The following is a 15,084-nucleotide window of genomic DNA, read 5'->3' as shown; positions in this document are numbered from 1 at the left end:
ACATACTCCTCCTTTCTCTTCTTTTTCTATTAAAAAAAAAATTATCATTTATTTTTATTGCATTAAATCTATAGATGATAGAAAGGTGATGCTTCACTAGCTCTCCACACCTTTCTGGTACTAGTCTTACTACTCAGAGACTGTCTGTAGTTTAAATTTCAAGAGAACCAGAAAGGAGCAACTTCTCTTTATCATGGGTCCTTTTGCCTGGAGAGGTCAAAGGTAAAGGGAGTACAGAGGAAAGGAATAGAGACATTTCATTTTTGTTCTGTCTCAGGAAAACATAGTTGGGAAGAAATTTGTATGTGTGGTTCTGTGACATCTATGGCTTTTGCCCTGTGACAGCCACTTTTTGTAGCCCTGCCGCTGTCTGAACTCTGTTCCTCGGTGCAAAGCTGATGGGACATAAAGTGCTTCTCAAAGGTCTTCTGGCCATGAAATTCTATGTATGAACTGACTGACTCTGATGCAGACTTCATGTATGAAGATGGCTGGTATTTTCTGAAAATTTAGTTTGCTTTCATTTTCGTTAAATATGTCATGTCTGAAAATAACCTAAAAGTATTTTTTTTTTTTTTTATTTCTGTTCAGTGTAAGTGGTCTCGTAATGGTAACTGCAGTACAGGCTTCACAAATTTATCTTGCTGTGCTATTTTAAGTTGTTTCTATTGCCCAATAATTGACATTTTATTCTTGAAAATTTACTTTGCTAGGTGTTGCACCCAATCTTCCTACGATACCCTCAGCCTCAGATTTCAATACTGTCTTGTCTAGTGACCAGAACACTTTGGATGGGACACATTCTCAGCATAGCACTAGCCAGGATGATGTGGCAGGTGTAGAAGAAGCAAACCAGGGGTTTCCTGCTGTTCAGCTTGCTGACGCACAGGTAAGCCACCCCCTTTTTCCTAATTGTGTTAATACCTCAATAGCAGTAGTTAGTAGTGGAACCTTTAAGCAATATGCACCTTGGAATTCTGGTGAAGATCTTGATTCTGTGCCTATCTGCCTAAAGGCTTCATACAAAAGAAGAAGAGCCTTTAAAAAGTACATGGGTTAATGTACATGCACGTAAACATTTAAAGCTATTACTTGTAACATTTAAAACAATACATAGATTAATTATAAATACAAATTAAGCATCTATAGATGCTCATTATAAAAAGATGACATTTAGTTTCTTGTCATATGTAGTAACATTTTTCTTATTTGGAGACACAAATTAGCACACAGGACTAGAAAGATAAATTCACTCCTATCACGTAGTCTTTAAGCTATGTTAAGACTTTATTGCGTGAGCAATGGGAAGGCCTTGAAGATTTTAAAGCAGAGGAATAAAGTGACCAGAAGTCTATGTGTAGAATTATTATTTGGGTAGCAATGGGTTCAATGAATTGTAGTAGAGAAACTAGAGGTGGAAAGAAGAGATGGTTTATTGAAATTTATTCAGATAAGTGGTAATGAAGCTCCAAGCTTAGGTGATTGTGGCTTTGATAAGATAAAGGAAAAATGTAGAAAGTGAAGGGGGCACCCTTTGAAGCTTATTTTTTCGTTTGAGTGATCAGAAGGCACGTGGGAGGGTGGGACTTGCGAGAGTGGAACATGGGTATTGAAAGGTGTTACTTTTTTCAGAAGGTAAAGGCTTCAGTGCATTTATATACTTACGAGGAGTTAGAAAGGTCACAATCAGAAAAATAGGAAAGAATGACTAATGGAAAGAGCAAGATTCTTAGATGAAAATCACCGTATTTAGAGTCACTTACAGAGGGAGATGCTTTAGACAAAAAGTAAAGACAGTTCACAACTATAGAGGTAACTTTGCAGTTTTCTCTAGCAATAGGAGACAATTTATCTGTTAGAACTGCATCAAGCACTTCAAAGTTTCCTGAGATTTACTTCTCCAATACATGGGAGTAGTTTTTAGGGACTTTGCCATTTTTAAAGAAGGGAGAATGGGAAGAGAAAAGAAATGGCCTATGTAATACTAAGTTTATTGTGCTTATTAGCATTTAATGCAGGTTTTTAGAAATAAGTACATTATTTTTTGTACAAACCCACTGCTGTCGAGTCAATTCTGACTCAGCAACTCTGTAGGACAGAGTAGAACTGCCCCATAGGGTTTCCAAGGAACAGCTGGTAGATTTGAACTGCCGACCTTTGGTTAGCAGCCAAGCTTTTAATCCCTTTGCCACCAGAGCTCCTGAAGTAAGATTACAACATATTTACTGTATGAGACCTCTTATTGCTTCAGAATATAGTAATAATATGTACTAAGGTACGATAAGAAAAAAGCCATAGTAAATAATGACCTATAAGTTGAGCTAATATGAATGTTTAATGTCTTCTAGGTTGTTTTCAAACCCCTTCTGAGCCATACAGGGATCCAGTCACAGGATGCAATGCCACTCTGCTACCGAATGTACTTTGGGGAGCACCTTTCATTTTCAGGGACTTTGGACTGCCTGAGAGCAGATATTGTGGATTCAGACACAGCCAAAGAGAGAAGAGGCAAAAGAGCAAGAAGGTACCTTTTGTGGTGGTGGTGTTTTTATGTAAAAATTTTTTAAGAAGTTATAATAACTTTGTTTTTTAACATTGCTTTCTTCTAATCCTAATGAAAAGATAATTTTAATATCTTAATGAGAAGATAATTCCATTTAATAAAAATAGTAGTCACATTTTCTTACTAATAACCTGATGATTTTGTCAAGAGATTATAATGCCTATTTTTAGGCTATTTTTGTACCATGTTAGCACGTGAGGGTCATATGTATATATGTTGATGTATGAACTCAGCATTCACTTGGCTGTTACATTAGTTGAATTTTTAGGGCTTTATAGATTATAATATTTTACATATTTATTTAGAACTTATTCAAGCCTCCTGTTTTGAGTTTTGTGTTAGAATAACAGTCATACTGAGAGTTTAGCCATAAGGAACAAATACTCAGGAATGCTAAATGTAGAATGATGAAAGTTAACAACCATCTTTTACTGCCATTCTTTGTTGTCATGGATAGGTCTTTAGTTTCTTTATTGCTTTTATAGGAAGTAATATGCCCAATAATAGGATTTAACTAACCTTTACGGAAATTGGAGTTCTACCTTGGGTCTTGCCTAAGTATATTGGAATGGTAGAATATGGACATAGGTGGCACTGTGACAGGAGGATTTTGCAACATTGTTAGTTTCATCCTTTTCGTGCTTTTACAAGTGGCAAATTAGAAGAATGAGCTTGTGTTCAATATATAGTTAAATATATTTTTTGCTTGAAACATTGTATTTAAAATTTAAATAATTTCACAAAATTAAATTTTTAATAATCTGTCATAATTATTCACAGAAGAAGATAGCTTTCTTAAAAAATTTTTTTACTTCTAAAACCTGAGAATTTTCTAATGACACAGGAACATGGAAATTGCATTGTCTTTTCTGTTACATACACATAGTCCTTGCTTTTTAAAATAGTGTGGGATTGTAAAAAATGGCTGTGCAAGCGGAAGCTGTGCAGAGTGATTTTAATAATCAATGGGAAAAATTATGATTGTTCTGTGATCTTTACAAATATTGTCAAAACATTGCAAGCCTTCTTACTGTTGATTATAAATATTTAGTGAAATGAAAAAGGTGGTAAAACTAATGTTTTTTTAGTACAGTATAATTTAAAACATTAGAAACCTTGAGAATTAATGTGTTTTCATCTTTGTAAACAACCTACCAGGAATAGTTTGAACAGTGTTTGCTACCTTCGTCGTGTGACATAATACAGAACAGTCATCTTTTCCGTGCCTTGCTGAAACGTCATACTCCTTTCTAAGTGTGGATCAGCTTCCAACATTTTATCGTTTGTACCTTCTATGTCATAAAATAGTGCCAAGAATTCCTTTACTATGAAGTTTGTTGCCAGCATCACTTCCTTTGACTTATCTTTATCCTTCTCATCACAACCACTTTCTTCATTTATGTTAATAAGCTTACCTTCACTGAGTTTCTCTTGCCACATATCCAGAAAATCTCAAACAGCAGAAGTGTCCACATTTCCGTGATTGGCTCTTTCTTCCCCAACTCCGTTTACATTCAGTTGAATTTCACTTCCAGCATTTTCACGTTGTCTTTCTTTGCTACAGTTTCATCTGTGTTGACCAGTTCCCTTTTTTCATTATCCATTTTTGTAAATTGCCATGTGGGCTTATCACTGGAAGACAAGAAGGCAACACAACCACATGGTTTGCTGTTTGTGCATGAACTGAACAGCAGATGCAGACTGACCAATCACCAACAGACTTTAATGACCTAATCGGTCACTGCGCATCTGTTATTTACAAAGTGATTTGTGGACGGAAGAGGTAGCAGAGTAATTTGTACCTTATGCAGTTAACAGTAAATTTTAGTTACTCTCGTCACTAAAATTTGAACCATGTTGTTGGGGGACTGATTTTAACTAAACTGTAGTAACTGCAATTCAGTCATATTTGAACCATGCAAGTCCAGACACCAAAACATTTGATAGCTGTATCCACTCTTTATTTAGAGCTAAAAGGTCTGAACTAAACTTTTATTTCTGTTTGAGCTTTCTCTCTCTCTGTATATATAAATGTACATGTACACACATACAATTTATGTATCTTCAAATATATAATTATATATATATATGTAATTAGGTTATAGTTGTGGCCTACTTACTGGCCTACTAAATGCCATGTAATACTGCCACAGGCTAGACCTTCATCTGTTTACATTTCCCTTTTTATGTCCCTGGATTACTTTTTTGAGTGATTCTCTGAATTCACTAAATTTAGTGTTGCTAAACTTGACATTCCTTTTAATTTTTCCACTGGTATCACGTAGCTTCGAATGTTCCACACTCCTGCTGCTAACGCGTGGTTAGCTTTCAGTTCTCAGATCTCCTGTAATTCCACCTTAAACTTTTATTTGGAGGCCTTTTCCACTTCACAGTTTTCTTGGGCATTAATTTTAATTTTTTGTGTTTTTTTTTTTTTGGGGGGTAGCATACTGTTCATTCTGCTGATTATTGTATAAATGTGCATAACTTTTCTACTAGACTGTAAAGTCAAGACGGTTACCAGATCATTTAGCAGAGGGTCTGGCATGTAAATTCATAAATATTAGTTTCCTTACCTCTTTGTTATCTTCAGTCAAAATAATTTTACATATTATGGACTTAATAAATGTTTTTAAACTTAAATTTTAACTTTTGACTGTAGAGTGCCCATGCCAGCTTCTCACCTGACTGGCTGCTGTTTTCCTGAATGACTGCTTCATCATGTACCCAGATTTTTTTTTTTTCTTTAGCTGCATCTCCTCTCTTTAAGACTCCCTTACAAGTTTTAGATTCTTGTTTTTGTTTAAAGGCTCATTTCTATAGTTGTGGGCTAGTTTAGTCTTTTTTTGGTCTTCTCTTATCTGTTCTAATTCTAAAAATCTAATTTTTTTTTCTCTGATGGCGTGCTTACCATTGATTGTAGGCCTCCTGTGAATTTATGCATTTTCATGAATTATACTACAGTGTAGGTTTTTCTTATTAAATAATAGCTACTAATTTTCGTTTAGGAATTACTGTTCTCTAATTATGAATTATTTAAGTTAAATTGAGAATGTGAAAGAGCTTCAGATTTCTTTGATAGAAAAAATGCCAGCATTTAATTTGACTTATATGGCTGTACATTTATATTATACATGGAAAGACAGGGAAAAATATCTTTTTAAAGTTTTGGTGCTTGAGACTTACTGTTATTGTTCATTGGTATATGGAAAGGTGTTTTTATATAAACATTGACTATAGTATTCTTACCATGAAAATCTTTAATAAGCAGGAAGATTTACCAAAATCTGAGAAATAATTTTGTATATATGCCTTTAAAATCATTTTGTATATGTTTCTCATATTTATTTTAATTGCTTTCTTTATTACTTCCAACATGGCAAAGTATGCCATGAGATTTTCATTTCTAATAGAAAATAAAATTATATAAAATATGAAGAAATTAAATATATGGCTTTTAAAGGAGGAGGGGAGGGGATAGTTAAGAGAGGTTGCTTTGGTTTAGCATCAATAAGGGCTTTATAAGAAGAGCACAGGGCTCATAATTAAAGAAAATTCAGATTTGAAAATGTTCAAGCATTAGTTAAATAGCCACTTGATAGAGCTGTTGTAGAAGGAATTTAAATATTAGCTTAGGGGTTGACCTAGATCACTTTCTTTAAAGTACCTTTTGATTCTTTCTCACCAATGAGCTTGTTAGACACTGCTCTTAATTAAGCCATCTTGCTTGTCTTGGCATTCTCAAAGGGTTATTTGATAGAAATGAAAGCATTCTGAGGAAATTTAAAGCACTCTACAAATATTAGGTAGTATTATGACCTCTGTCGTATTACCACAGAGGGGTTTACCGTATGGATGGCAAGCAAAATAGTTTTATCACTTCACTGAAATAATTTCTTAACATGAGAAGACTGATTTGGAAGCTAGGTTAGTTAGTTCTAGAGTAAGATCAAGAAGGAAGACTCAAGGGCCAGCCATTGACTTAAAAATAGGCTGCCCTAATAAAAAAAGCACATCCTTCTTGATCTCTTAAAATTATTTAAATGGTTTATAACTATTTCAGCTCGGGGATTATTTTGCTTATAAATTAATAAAAATTGTGCACTTCTGGAAAAAAGTAAAACCTTTCTTTTTTATTATTAGGCAAGGCCATGTGAATCTTCCTCCCCTTGAGTTCAAACCAGCATTAATGTTGGAAACCTTTAGCATCAGTGCTGTTGTCATGGAAAAGTCAGTGTGCACCCCTCAGAACTCTACCAGCGCTCTTTCTTTTCATGATCTCAACAAGCGTTATTACAATACCTTCCACTGCAACTTTACTATTTCCTGTCAGTCAATAAGCCAGCACGTGGATATGGCTTTGGTTCGTCTTATTCATCAATTTAGTACAATGATAGATGACATCAAAGCAACTCAGACTGACATTAAACTTAGCAGATATACAGCTGGATCAGCTTCCCCAACACCTACCTTCAAAACCAGAAAACACCGGGATTTTCGCTCATCTGACTTCAGTCGCAGTTCTAGAGGAAGCCTTAATGGTGGCAATAGAGTAAATAATGCAAAGAACAAAAGGACCAACAATGAGAATAACAAAAAGGAATCGAGAAACAAAAATTCATTAGGAAGATCTGAAAGAAGAACTTCAAAAGTGTCTAGGAAAGGCTCAAAGGATGTGGTGGATCACATGACTGTTCATATGGATGACTCAGATTCAATTACTGTGTCAGAGCAAAGTGAGCCTTCAGCTGAGTGCTGGCAGAACATGTATAAATTACTTAACTTCTACTCACTTATCTCTGATCCAACAGGAATATTGGAAAAGTCTTCAGAAACATTTGGGCCAGCAGGTAAGAAACATTTCCATGTTTCTAAATTTTCTGTTTAGAGTAACAGTAATAATTTTAAAAGATAACAGCCTGTTTTGCATCGTGTTTTGCTAATGTTGTAAGTGGATAATTAAAATGCACAAAAATTGGGAGTTGCCAAGTGGAGAAAATAGTAATGCTGTTCAGATATTCTGCCGCTCCATTTCCCATCCTCCCTTACCCTTCCATAGCACTTCAAGAATTCAGACAGACTGTATTTCAAATATCTGGCTCTACAATTTACTCTCTTTAGAACCTTGGGAAAATGTTGAAAACATTTTTTAAGATAGTTTCAATGAGAAATAAGAGGAGGTGAGATGGTTGGGAATATGTAGGAAAGAAAAGTAAAATAATTTTTAGAATGTTCTTCCCTTTCACAGTTTTCGTGTGTAAACATTTATATTTTTCGTACAAAGGTGTTCGGAGTCCTACAGAACCGACATGTAAAGTTGTTTTTGAGAATGAACAAGACAACAACAGTTTGACTAAGCCGCAGAGGAAACGTAGCTTGGTTACTTCTGAACCGCAGCATGTTACTCTAATAGTGTTTGGAATTGGCATGGTGAATCGCACACACCTGGAGGCAGACATTGGTGGGCTAACAATGGAATCAGAACTGAAGAGGATCCATGGCAGTTTTACCCTTAAGGAAAAAATGAAAGGTATGATGACTCTAGTACTATAGAGCTACTTTTCTAAAAACAAAAACAATGGTGTGTCTTCAAAATTCCTACTTTGCCGATTTTTCTTCAGAAAATGAGACTTTCAAATTCCAAATTAGAGTTCCAAGACATTTGAATGTAATTGAAGATTAGTCAATTATGAAGCAGTTTTTATATTCAGTGAAAATTTCCAGGTGCTTTAAGATCTGGCAAATGTTCCTAATGTCCAGTGGCACTTATTCTTTAACTCTCTTTTAGTACCATTTATGAGTTGGAATCTGCTTGATAGCAAGGAGTTGTTGTTTTGTAGTAAGATGTCAGGGAGCCCTGGTGGCTCATTGGTTAAGCACTCGGATGTTAACTGAAAAGTTCAACCTACCAGCTGCTCCGAGGGAGAAAGATGCGCAGTCTGCTTCCTTCAGGAAACAGACGCCTTGGCCCTATGGGGCAGTTCTACTGTTTCCTGTAGGGTCGCTGTCGGTTGGAATAGACCTGATGGTAATGAATTTAGTTTTTTGTTTTATTTTGGTTTAGTAAGATGTGTAATATCTGAAAATTTCACCAAAGTAATGAAACTTGTAAAATGTTTGTTTTTCTTTATTACTATCACAGAAATCTTATAATCCAGTATTCACTTTACTATCTCTATAAAAAGAAATCTTCTTATTGGTTATAAAATGTTATAGGTTAACCAAAATGTACCATATATCTTGAATATGATCATGCAAGCTGTGACATTTCATCAAATCCAAGACACCATCAACTTGAAGATGCACCATTATTTTATGCATACCAATTTCAGAGATGTTAAAATAAAAAATAAGTGTGTCTTAGCATCGGTGGATATAGTTCTTGTACTTTGAGTTAGGCTAATTTAAAAACTGTTAACAAAGCAGACTTTAGAAACTGAGCAACAGTATGAAAGTGAAGTTACAGGAATTCACCTGATACTATAAGTCTTTAATACCAGTGTCTCCTTCTGCCTGTGAAAATAACCCTACAGGTTGTATTAGATGAGAAAAGGAAATTGTGTATCACCATGTGTTTTTATTAACTTTATGATTGCCAAATATGTAAGGTTTAGTAAAACATTGTTTTGAGCCTACTTTTTATTATTATACACTTAATTTTTACGCTGAACATTAGTTACTCAAAAACTAATTTTAAATTAAAAAAAAAATTATACCATTACAGAAGTTTCTCTCAAGAAATTAGGTGGGTTATAAATTATTAAAAAACCCAAACATATCCTTAACTGTCCTTAGAAATATAGGCAAAAGATACAAACAATACATAAGAAATTCAGATGGCTATGTTGATATAAAAATTTGCTTAACCTCACTGGTTAAAATAATAATAATAAGTTATCTATTTCTTCATCTGTTGGTTTAACAGAGATTAAGGATGACAGTCCCCAGTTTTGGTGACAGTGAGGAAAAGGGACTTTTTTATTTCTAAATTGATATAAATTGGTTTAACCTTCACAAAGGTTAGTTTAATAGTTTTTATTAACAGTCTTTAAAGCACATTTATCCTTTGACTCAACAATTCCAGGTCTATATACCTAGGGAAAAAAATAATCAGAATTCTGTGAAAAGGTGTCTGTACAAAGGAGTAGCCAAGTGTCGGCATTAAGGAATTGGTTAAGTTATTCTTATGTACGTGTAGTAGTTTACAATGTAGCCATTAAAAATCATGTTGCAGAATTTATTAATATGGAAAAATGTTTATATTGCTAAATGAAAAAGTGAGGGAAAAATAGTATGTGTGATTTGATCAGACTTTTATAAATAATAAAAATGTTTATTTTATATCCTACATTAAAATCATAAGTACTAATATGGACCAGGAGTGCTAGTTTATGTGGTTTCTTTTTTCCTGTTCTTTCAGTTGGTTTGAATTTTCCAAGTTTTTTGCACTGAGGAAGTATTACTTCTGAGGTTTTTAAATGCCATTAGGGTTTTTAATGCTTGAATAGCATACTAAATTACCTATTCAGCATTATTCCAGTTTTGACATCTAATATGTGTGCACGCATACATGCATAGAAATAAAAAAATCTTCAAGGAAATTTTTTAAAAAAGTAATAGTTCTGAAATAAGTTTAACAAATTTTATTGTAACTTTGAAGTTATCTTTTATCACTAAATTACTATAAATGAAATACATTTTTAATATGAAGTACATTTATTATCCAAAATTTAAATACGTATTTTTTTTTTCTTACCCTTAAGATGTTTTACATCAAAAGATGACTGAGACATGTGCCACCGCTCACATTGGTGGGGTTAATATTGTGCTGCTTGAAGGGATTACACCAAATATACAGTAAGTGTATTGGTTTTTATTAATTTCTCATACTTCTTTGTTATAGTTTTATAGGAAACTTAGACTCTTTGGGTGAATCCATACCTGCTCAGTTTTGAGGTTTATGCCCATAACGTTCCCACATACTGAGATTCTTTTTTTTTTTGAATTGTGCTTTGAGTGAAAGTTTATGATTCAAGTCAGTTTCTCATACAAAAACTTATACACACATTGTTTGTGACCCTAGTTGCTCTCCCTACAATGTGGCTGCACACTCCTTCTCTCCACCCTGTACTTCCCATATCCGTAGATACTGCAATTCTGACTGTCATTAAGAACTTCACCAAATATAATGTTTTTAGGTGAAGATATTTTTTCCTTTCTAAAATTGTTAAGATGATCGTAGTACAAATTTCAGTTTGACAGAGAAGATGCAAAAACTCAATTCAGGTAGCTATGTAAAATAAAATTTTAGGAAAAGAATATAGACTCTCTCTTAATTTTATATTGGAAATCCTGGTGGCGTAGTAGTTAAGAGGTATATCTGCTAACCGGAAGTCGGCAGTTTGAATGTACCAGGAACTCCTTGGAAACCCTGTCCTGCAGGGCCACTGAGTCAGAATCCACTCAACAGCAGTGAGTTTGGTTTTTTAATTTTATAGTAACAAATCACTTATCATTTTTATGCTGGGTTTCAAAACTTTCTTTTGCTATTTTACCATTTAAAGAATTTTAGCAAAAAAAAAAAAAAAAAACAAAACCCTGTAAACCAAACCCGTTGCTGTTGAGTCAATTCTCACTCATAAAAAAGTGACCCTATATTTAGCAAAAGGATCTATGAAATATGAAATCCTTCTAATACTATAGGTACGACTTTTATAGTGGGTTAAAAAAAGAAACAGTTGCTGTTGAATCGATCTGGACTTACAGCGACGCCGTGTGTGTCAGAGTCAGAGAACTGTGCTCTGTGGGGTTTTCAGTGGCTGATTTTTTTCAGAAATAGATCACCAGGTCTTTCTTTCCAGGCACTTTTGGCCAGCCATGTTACCTGTTTTACCACCCAGGGACTTCATAATGAGTTTACCATGTTGTTGTCGAGTCAGTCCCAACTCACGGACACCCCATGTGTGCAGAGTAGAACTGGCCCATATAGTTTTCGAAGCTGTGTCCTTTCAAAAACAGATCAGCAGGCCTGTTTTCCAGGGCACCTCTGGGTGGTTTCAAACTGCCAACCTTTGTGCTATGTATATCCTGGTATTCCGATGATTAATCTGTTTTTTTTTTTTTAAATACATTTAATTATTTGACTTTGTTCATACACTTGGGAGTGTATGCCTTCATTCCTTTCAGTGGAACAGTTTTATGTTGTGACTACAAGATGCATTTTAACAATTTAGGTCAGGTTTTAAGAATTTACTCTTCTTAATATTTTAAGTAGTTAATGTTGTGCTGGTATTGTCCTGTAAAACATTCATCATGCTAAATACTCAATTAGAGGTTTGGTTCAGCACTATAAAAATTAAATAATAATCATAGATTGACTAAGAATTATGATCAGTTAGTTACAGCTGTAGTCACGGTATTTTCAAAATCTGAATAATGTGATAGCCATCCTAGGGAACATTTCTTAAAACGGATAGTTATTAATGGGCTATAGCTGTCTGCAACGAATTTTTGTTAGAATCAGCGTCTGCAGAGCCCAATATTCTCAAAATTTCTTTGAGAGCATCTCTGGGTTAAGCTTCGCTGGGGTAATTTAAACCTGTAAGTCTAGAACCAAAGTGAGTATATTTCATAATGACTGCCTGTAGTCCAGATCACAATTCCTGAACAGAAGTTTCAAGACCAGGAAATTGCAGTGGTTGTGAGAGACAAGATTTTTTTCTGTTCATTCAATATAAAAAAAAAAATTATAGGGAGGGGATATTCCAAAAAAAAAAAACCCCACTGCCATCAAGTCGATTCTGATTCATAGCAACCCTATAGGACAGAGTAGAACTGCCCCATAGAGTTTCCAAGAAGCACCTGGTGGATTGGAACTGCTGACCTTTTGGTTAGCAGCTGTAGCACTTAACCACTATGCTACCAGGGTTTCCAAGAGGGATATTATGATATAATAATTATACTCTTGTGATATGCCTGTATCATAGCCTCACATAAATTATTTTATATAATCCTCTCAATAGTCCTGTGAACTGGGTGGTTTTATCCCCACTTTACAGAAGAATAAGTTGAGATTTAGAAAGGTCGGAGTATTTGCCTAAAATGCTTAAAATCATACAGTCAGTAATAAGAGGTGCCAGAATTTGCACTTTTACTCCTTCCCGCTCACCTTGATGGTCCTGCAGAAAGTCATCACAGGCATTGGGTTCCGTGAGTCCTTCAGTGACTAAAAGTACCGCGGTTATGTTAACCTATTCAAAAAGAAAAATAAAATTCTTTAGATGTCCCATGTGCTTTATTGTATAAATGATCATTTCAGAACATTAAGAGACTTCTTGTATCCATTAGCTCTTATCTTTTAAGACAAGGGCTTCAAATGGTCTCTAAACTTGCAAAATAGAATATAAGACAGAATTTAAAGAAAAAATTACATAGTTTGTATTTCTTGCCTTTTTTCTTTTCTTTTTTTCACCCAGGCAGAGATCCCATGACTGTTTTATTTTAAAAATTAAAGGTTTTCCCTATCTGTGAAACTCTATTAGTGTTAACATTTCCTGTATTTATTCCTTGGCTTTTCATTTCCAGTTTCAAAGGGAAAATGAACTAAAAATAGTTCAAAAGGTACTTTAAGGAAAAAGTAAAAAAAATGGGAAATTAGAAAAGCTTTCCAGATGATTGCCAGTGACTGATTTATGCATGAATGTTTATTTGCTTCCTTTTTCTTTTCCTGCTTTCTCTTCAATCTTCATCTGTAGACTGGAGGATTTTCCTACATCTCCCACAAGCACAGCCAAACAAGAATTTCTGTACGTCATATTATTCTTTTCATAGATTTGTGATTAACATAGTATTCAGTTTTTTTTTTTAATGAATATTTAGATTATCTGCTTGGCTATGAATATGTGTAGCTAGCTTTTATAGCTTTAATATAGTCCCTGTTATAAATTAAAGCTTACTGATATTCAAGAAAGACACACAGGTAAGGGCTGTCTTTTTTGGTAACTCATCTGTTGTTTTATAGCTGAAAGGTTGTAATACCTGTAGTGTTGTATGTTGCTTGTGCTTTTTTAGATATGTTACTGTTAAATTTTCTATTATCAAAAGCATGATAATATAAGCTAAATAGTTCTTCTTTACAAGAGAGATTTCACTAATTGCAAAAATAATTACTAAAATACTAATTAATATAAGAAAACATCTGGACATCTCAACCATATAATTCTGTTTTTTTTAAAGATAGTATTTACTGCTCTGTTGACAGACCTTATTGTAGCTTTTACTATGTATACTTTTATATTATGAGTGGCTTGGTTTGACCTGCTGTATATCTGATATTTTGTGGTGGTAAGCTGTACTGAGGAGCTGTTTTTAAATATTCATCAAATCAGTCTATTACCATGACAAATTTATATGTTACTTAACAATGTTATTTCTTTGAATATTTTCTGTAAAATTTTGAGTATGCTGAATAGATAGATCTTATATTATACTGTATGCTGGTAAGATAACCATACTTGCTGAGATTTGTTTAATTGTGTAGTGAAAACAGGCCATAAACAAAGTATCTTAATTAACAACCTTTGTTGGGATTATTTGTGGTCTAATATCACTTCATCAGCCAACTAGAAGTACTAAAAAGGAATAACTGTACTAATATTAAACTAGAGAACTGAGTGTTTTCTGAAAACAACTCCGCCACATTAATGTCATCGTAATTGGTGTAGGAAAAAAAAACCCATCTAATTCTATTGCAGTAGCTGAAGTAGCTAGAGAAGGTTCACTGTTTCTTTCCTTTTTATCACTGAGTTCTCTGGATATATAACAAGTGTTGGTACCGCGTGACTTTAGAGGGGATGCTTTTTAATGGCTCAACAATTATTTACCAGGTTACCTATTATGTGCTAGGCATTCTGTTAGGCTCCAGGGATGCAACGGTAAGCAAGTGAGAGTCCATCCCTGTTGCCATCACTTGTAAGCCCCCTTATTCCCTTTTAATTCCTTGTAAAGAGAGTTAAACATGTACGGTGCAATTGCCAAATTGTTACCTAAAGCAGGTTCTGTTCAGTGTAGCTTCTCATCAATAAAGACACACCGAGGTGAGGAGGGAGGAAGAGCATTTATTGCAAGCACACAGGCAAGGAGCAAGGAGGTGTATACCTCAAATCAAGCTCCCTGAACAAAGGGAGGCAGAACCTTTTATACCATCTGTCACAAGGAAGTACATACAAACATGGACTACATAGATTTATCATGGTGCACAGGTGCAGTAAGACATACTGCATTTTTTTTCTTTGGCGTAGGCTGGTAAACTGGATTTGACTGGCTTGAGCCACACCCAGCGCTTTGGGGACAATGGACAGGAGGGGCAGTTTCAGCTTGGTCTGAACAGCTCCTGATTGAGCCACACCCACTGCCATCACCGAAGCTTTTGTTTGCTAATGGACAAAATGGAAAAGGAAGTTTCAGTGATTTAAAAGTTGGCTAAATAACATATGATCACAACACTACCCTAGCCCCATCAC

General features: G+C 34.5%; 1 protein-coding gene across 16 annotated transcripts in view; it reads left to right on the top strand.

Moving 5' to 3' along the window:
- The window catches only part of BLTP1 (bridge-like lipid transfer protein family member 1), a 237,137-nt gene that overhangs the window by 146,236 nt on the left and 75,817 nt on the right, over positions 1–15,084 (top strand). For 15 of the 16 annotated variants that reach the window (XM_064285385.1, XM_064285382.1, XM_064285392.1 and 12 more), the window contains 6 exons: positions 714–889; positions 2,349–2,524; positions 6,707–7,413; positions 7,848–8,093; positions 10,327–10,420; positions 13,318–13,368. In XM_064285385.1, coding sequence (XP_064141455.1) covers positions 714–889; positions 2,349–2,524; positions 6,707–7,413; positions 7,848–8,093; positions 10,327–10,420; positions 13,318–13,368 — 1,450 coding nt within the window. The remainder of the gene's footprint in view (positions 1–713; positions 890–2,348; positions 2,525–6,706; positions 7,414–7,847; positions 8,094–10,326; positions 10,421–13,317; positions 13,369–15,084) is intronic. The other variant, XM_064285381.1, reaches the window with a different exon arrangement.

Source organism: Loxodonta africana, chromosome 5 (assembly GCF_030014295.1).
Source record: "Loxodonta africana isolate mLoxAfr1 chromosome 5, mLoxAfr1.hap2, whole genome shotgun sequence".
NCBI classification, from domain to species: domain Eukaryota; kingdom Metazoa; phylum Chordata; class Mammalia; order Proboscidea; family Elephantidae; genus Loxodonta; species Loxodonta africana.
The sequence above is the reverse complement of the archived record's forward strand: the minus strand, read 5'-3'. Positions and strand labels throughout refer to the sequence as shown.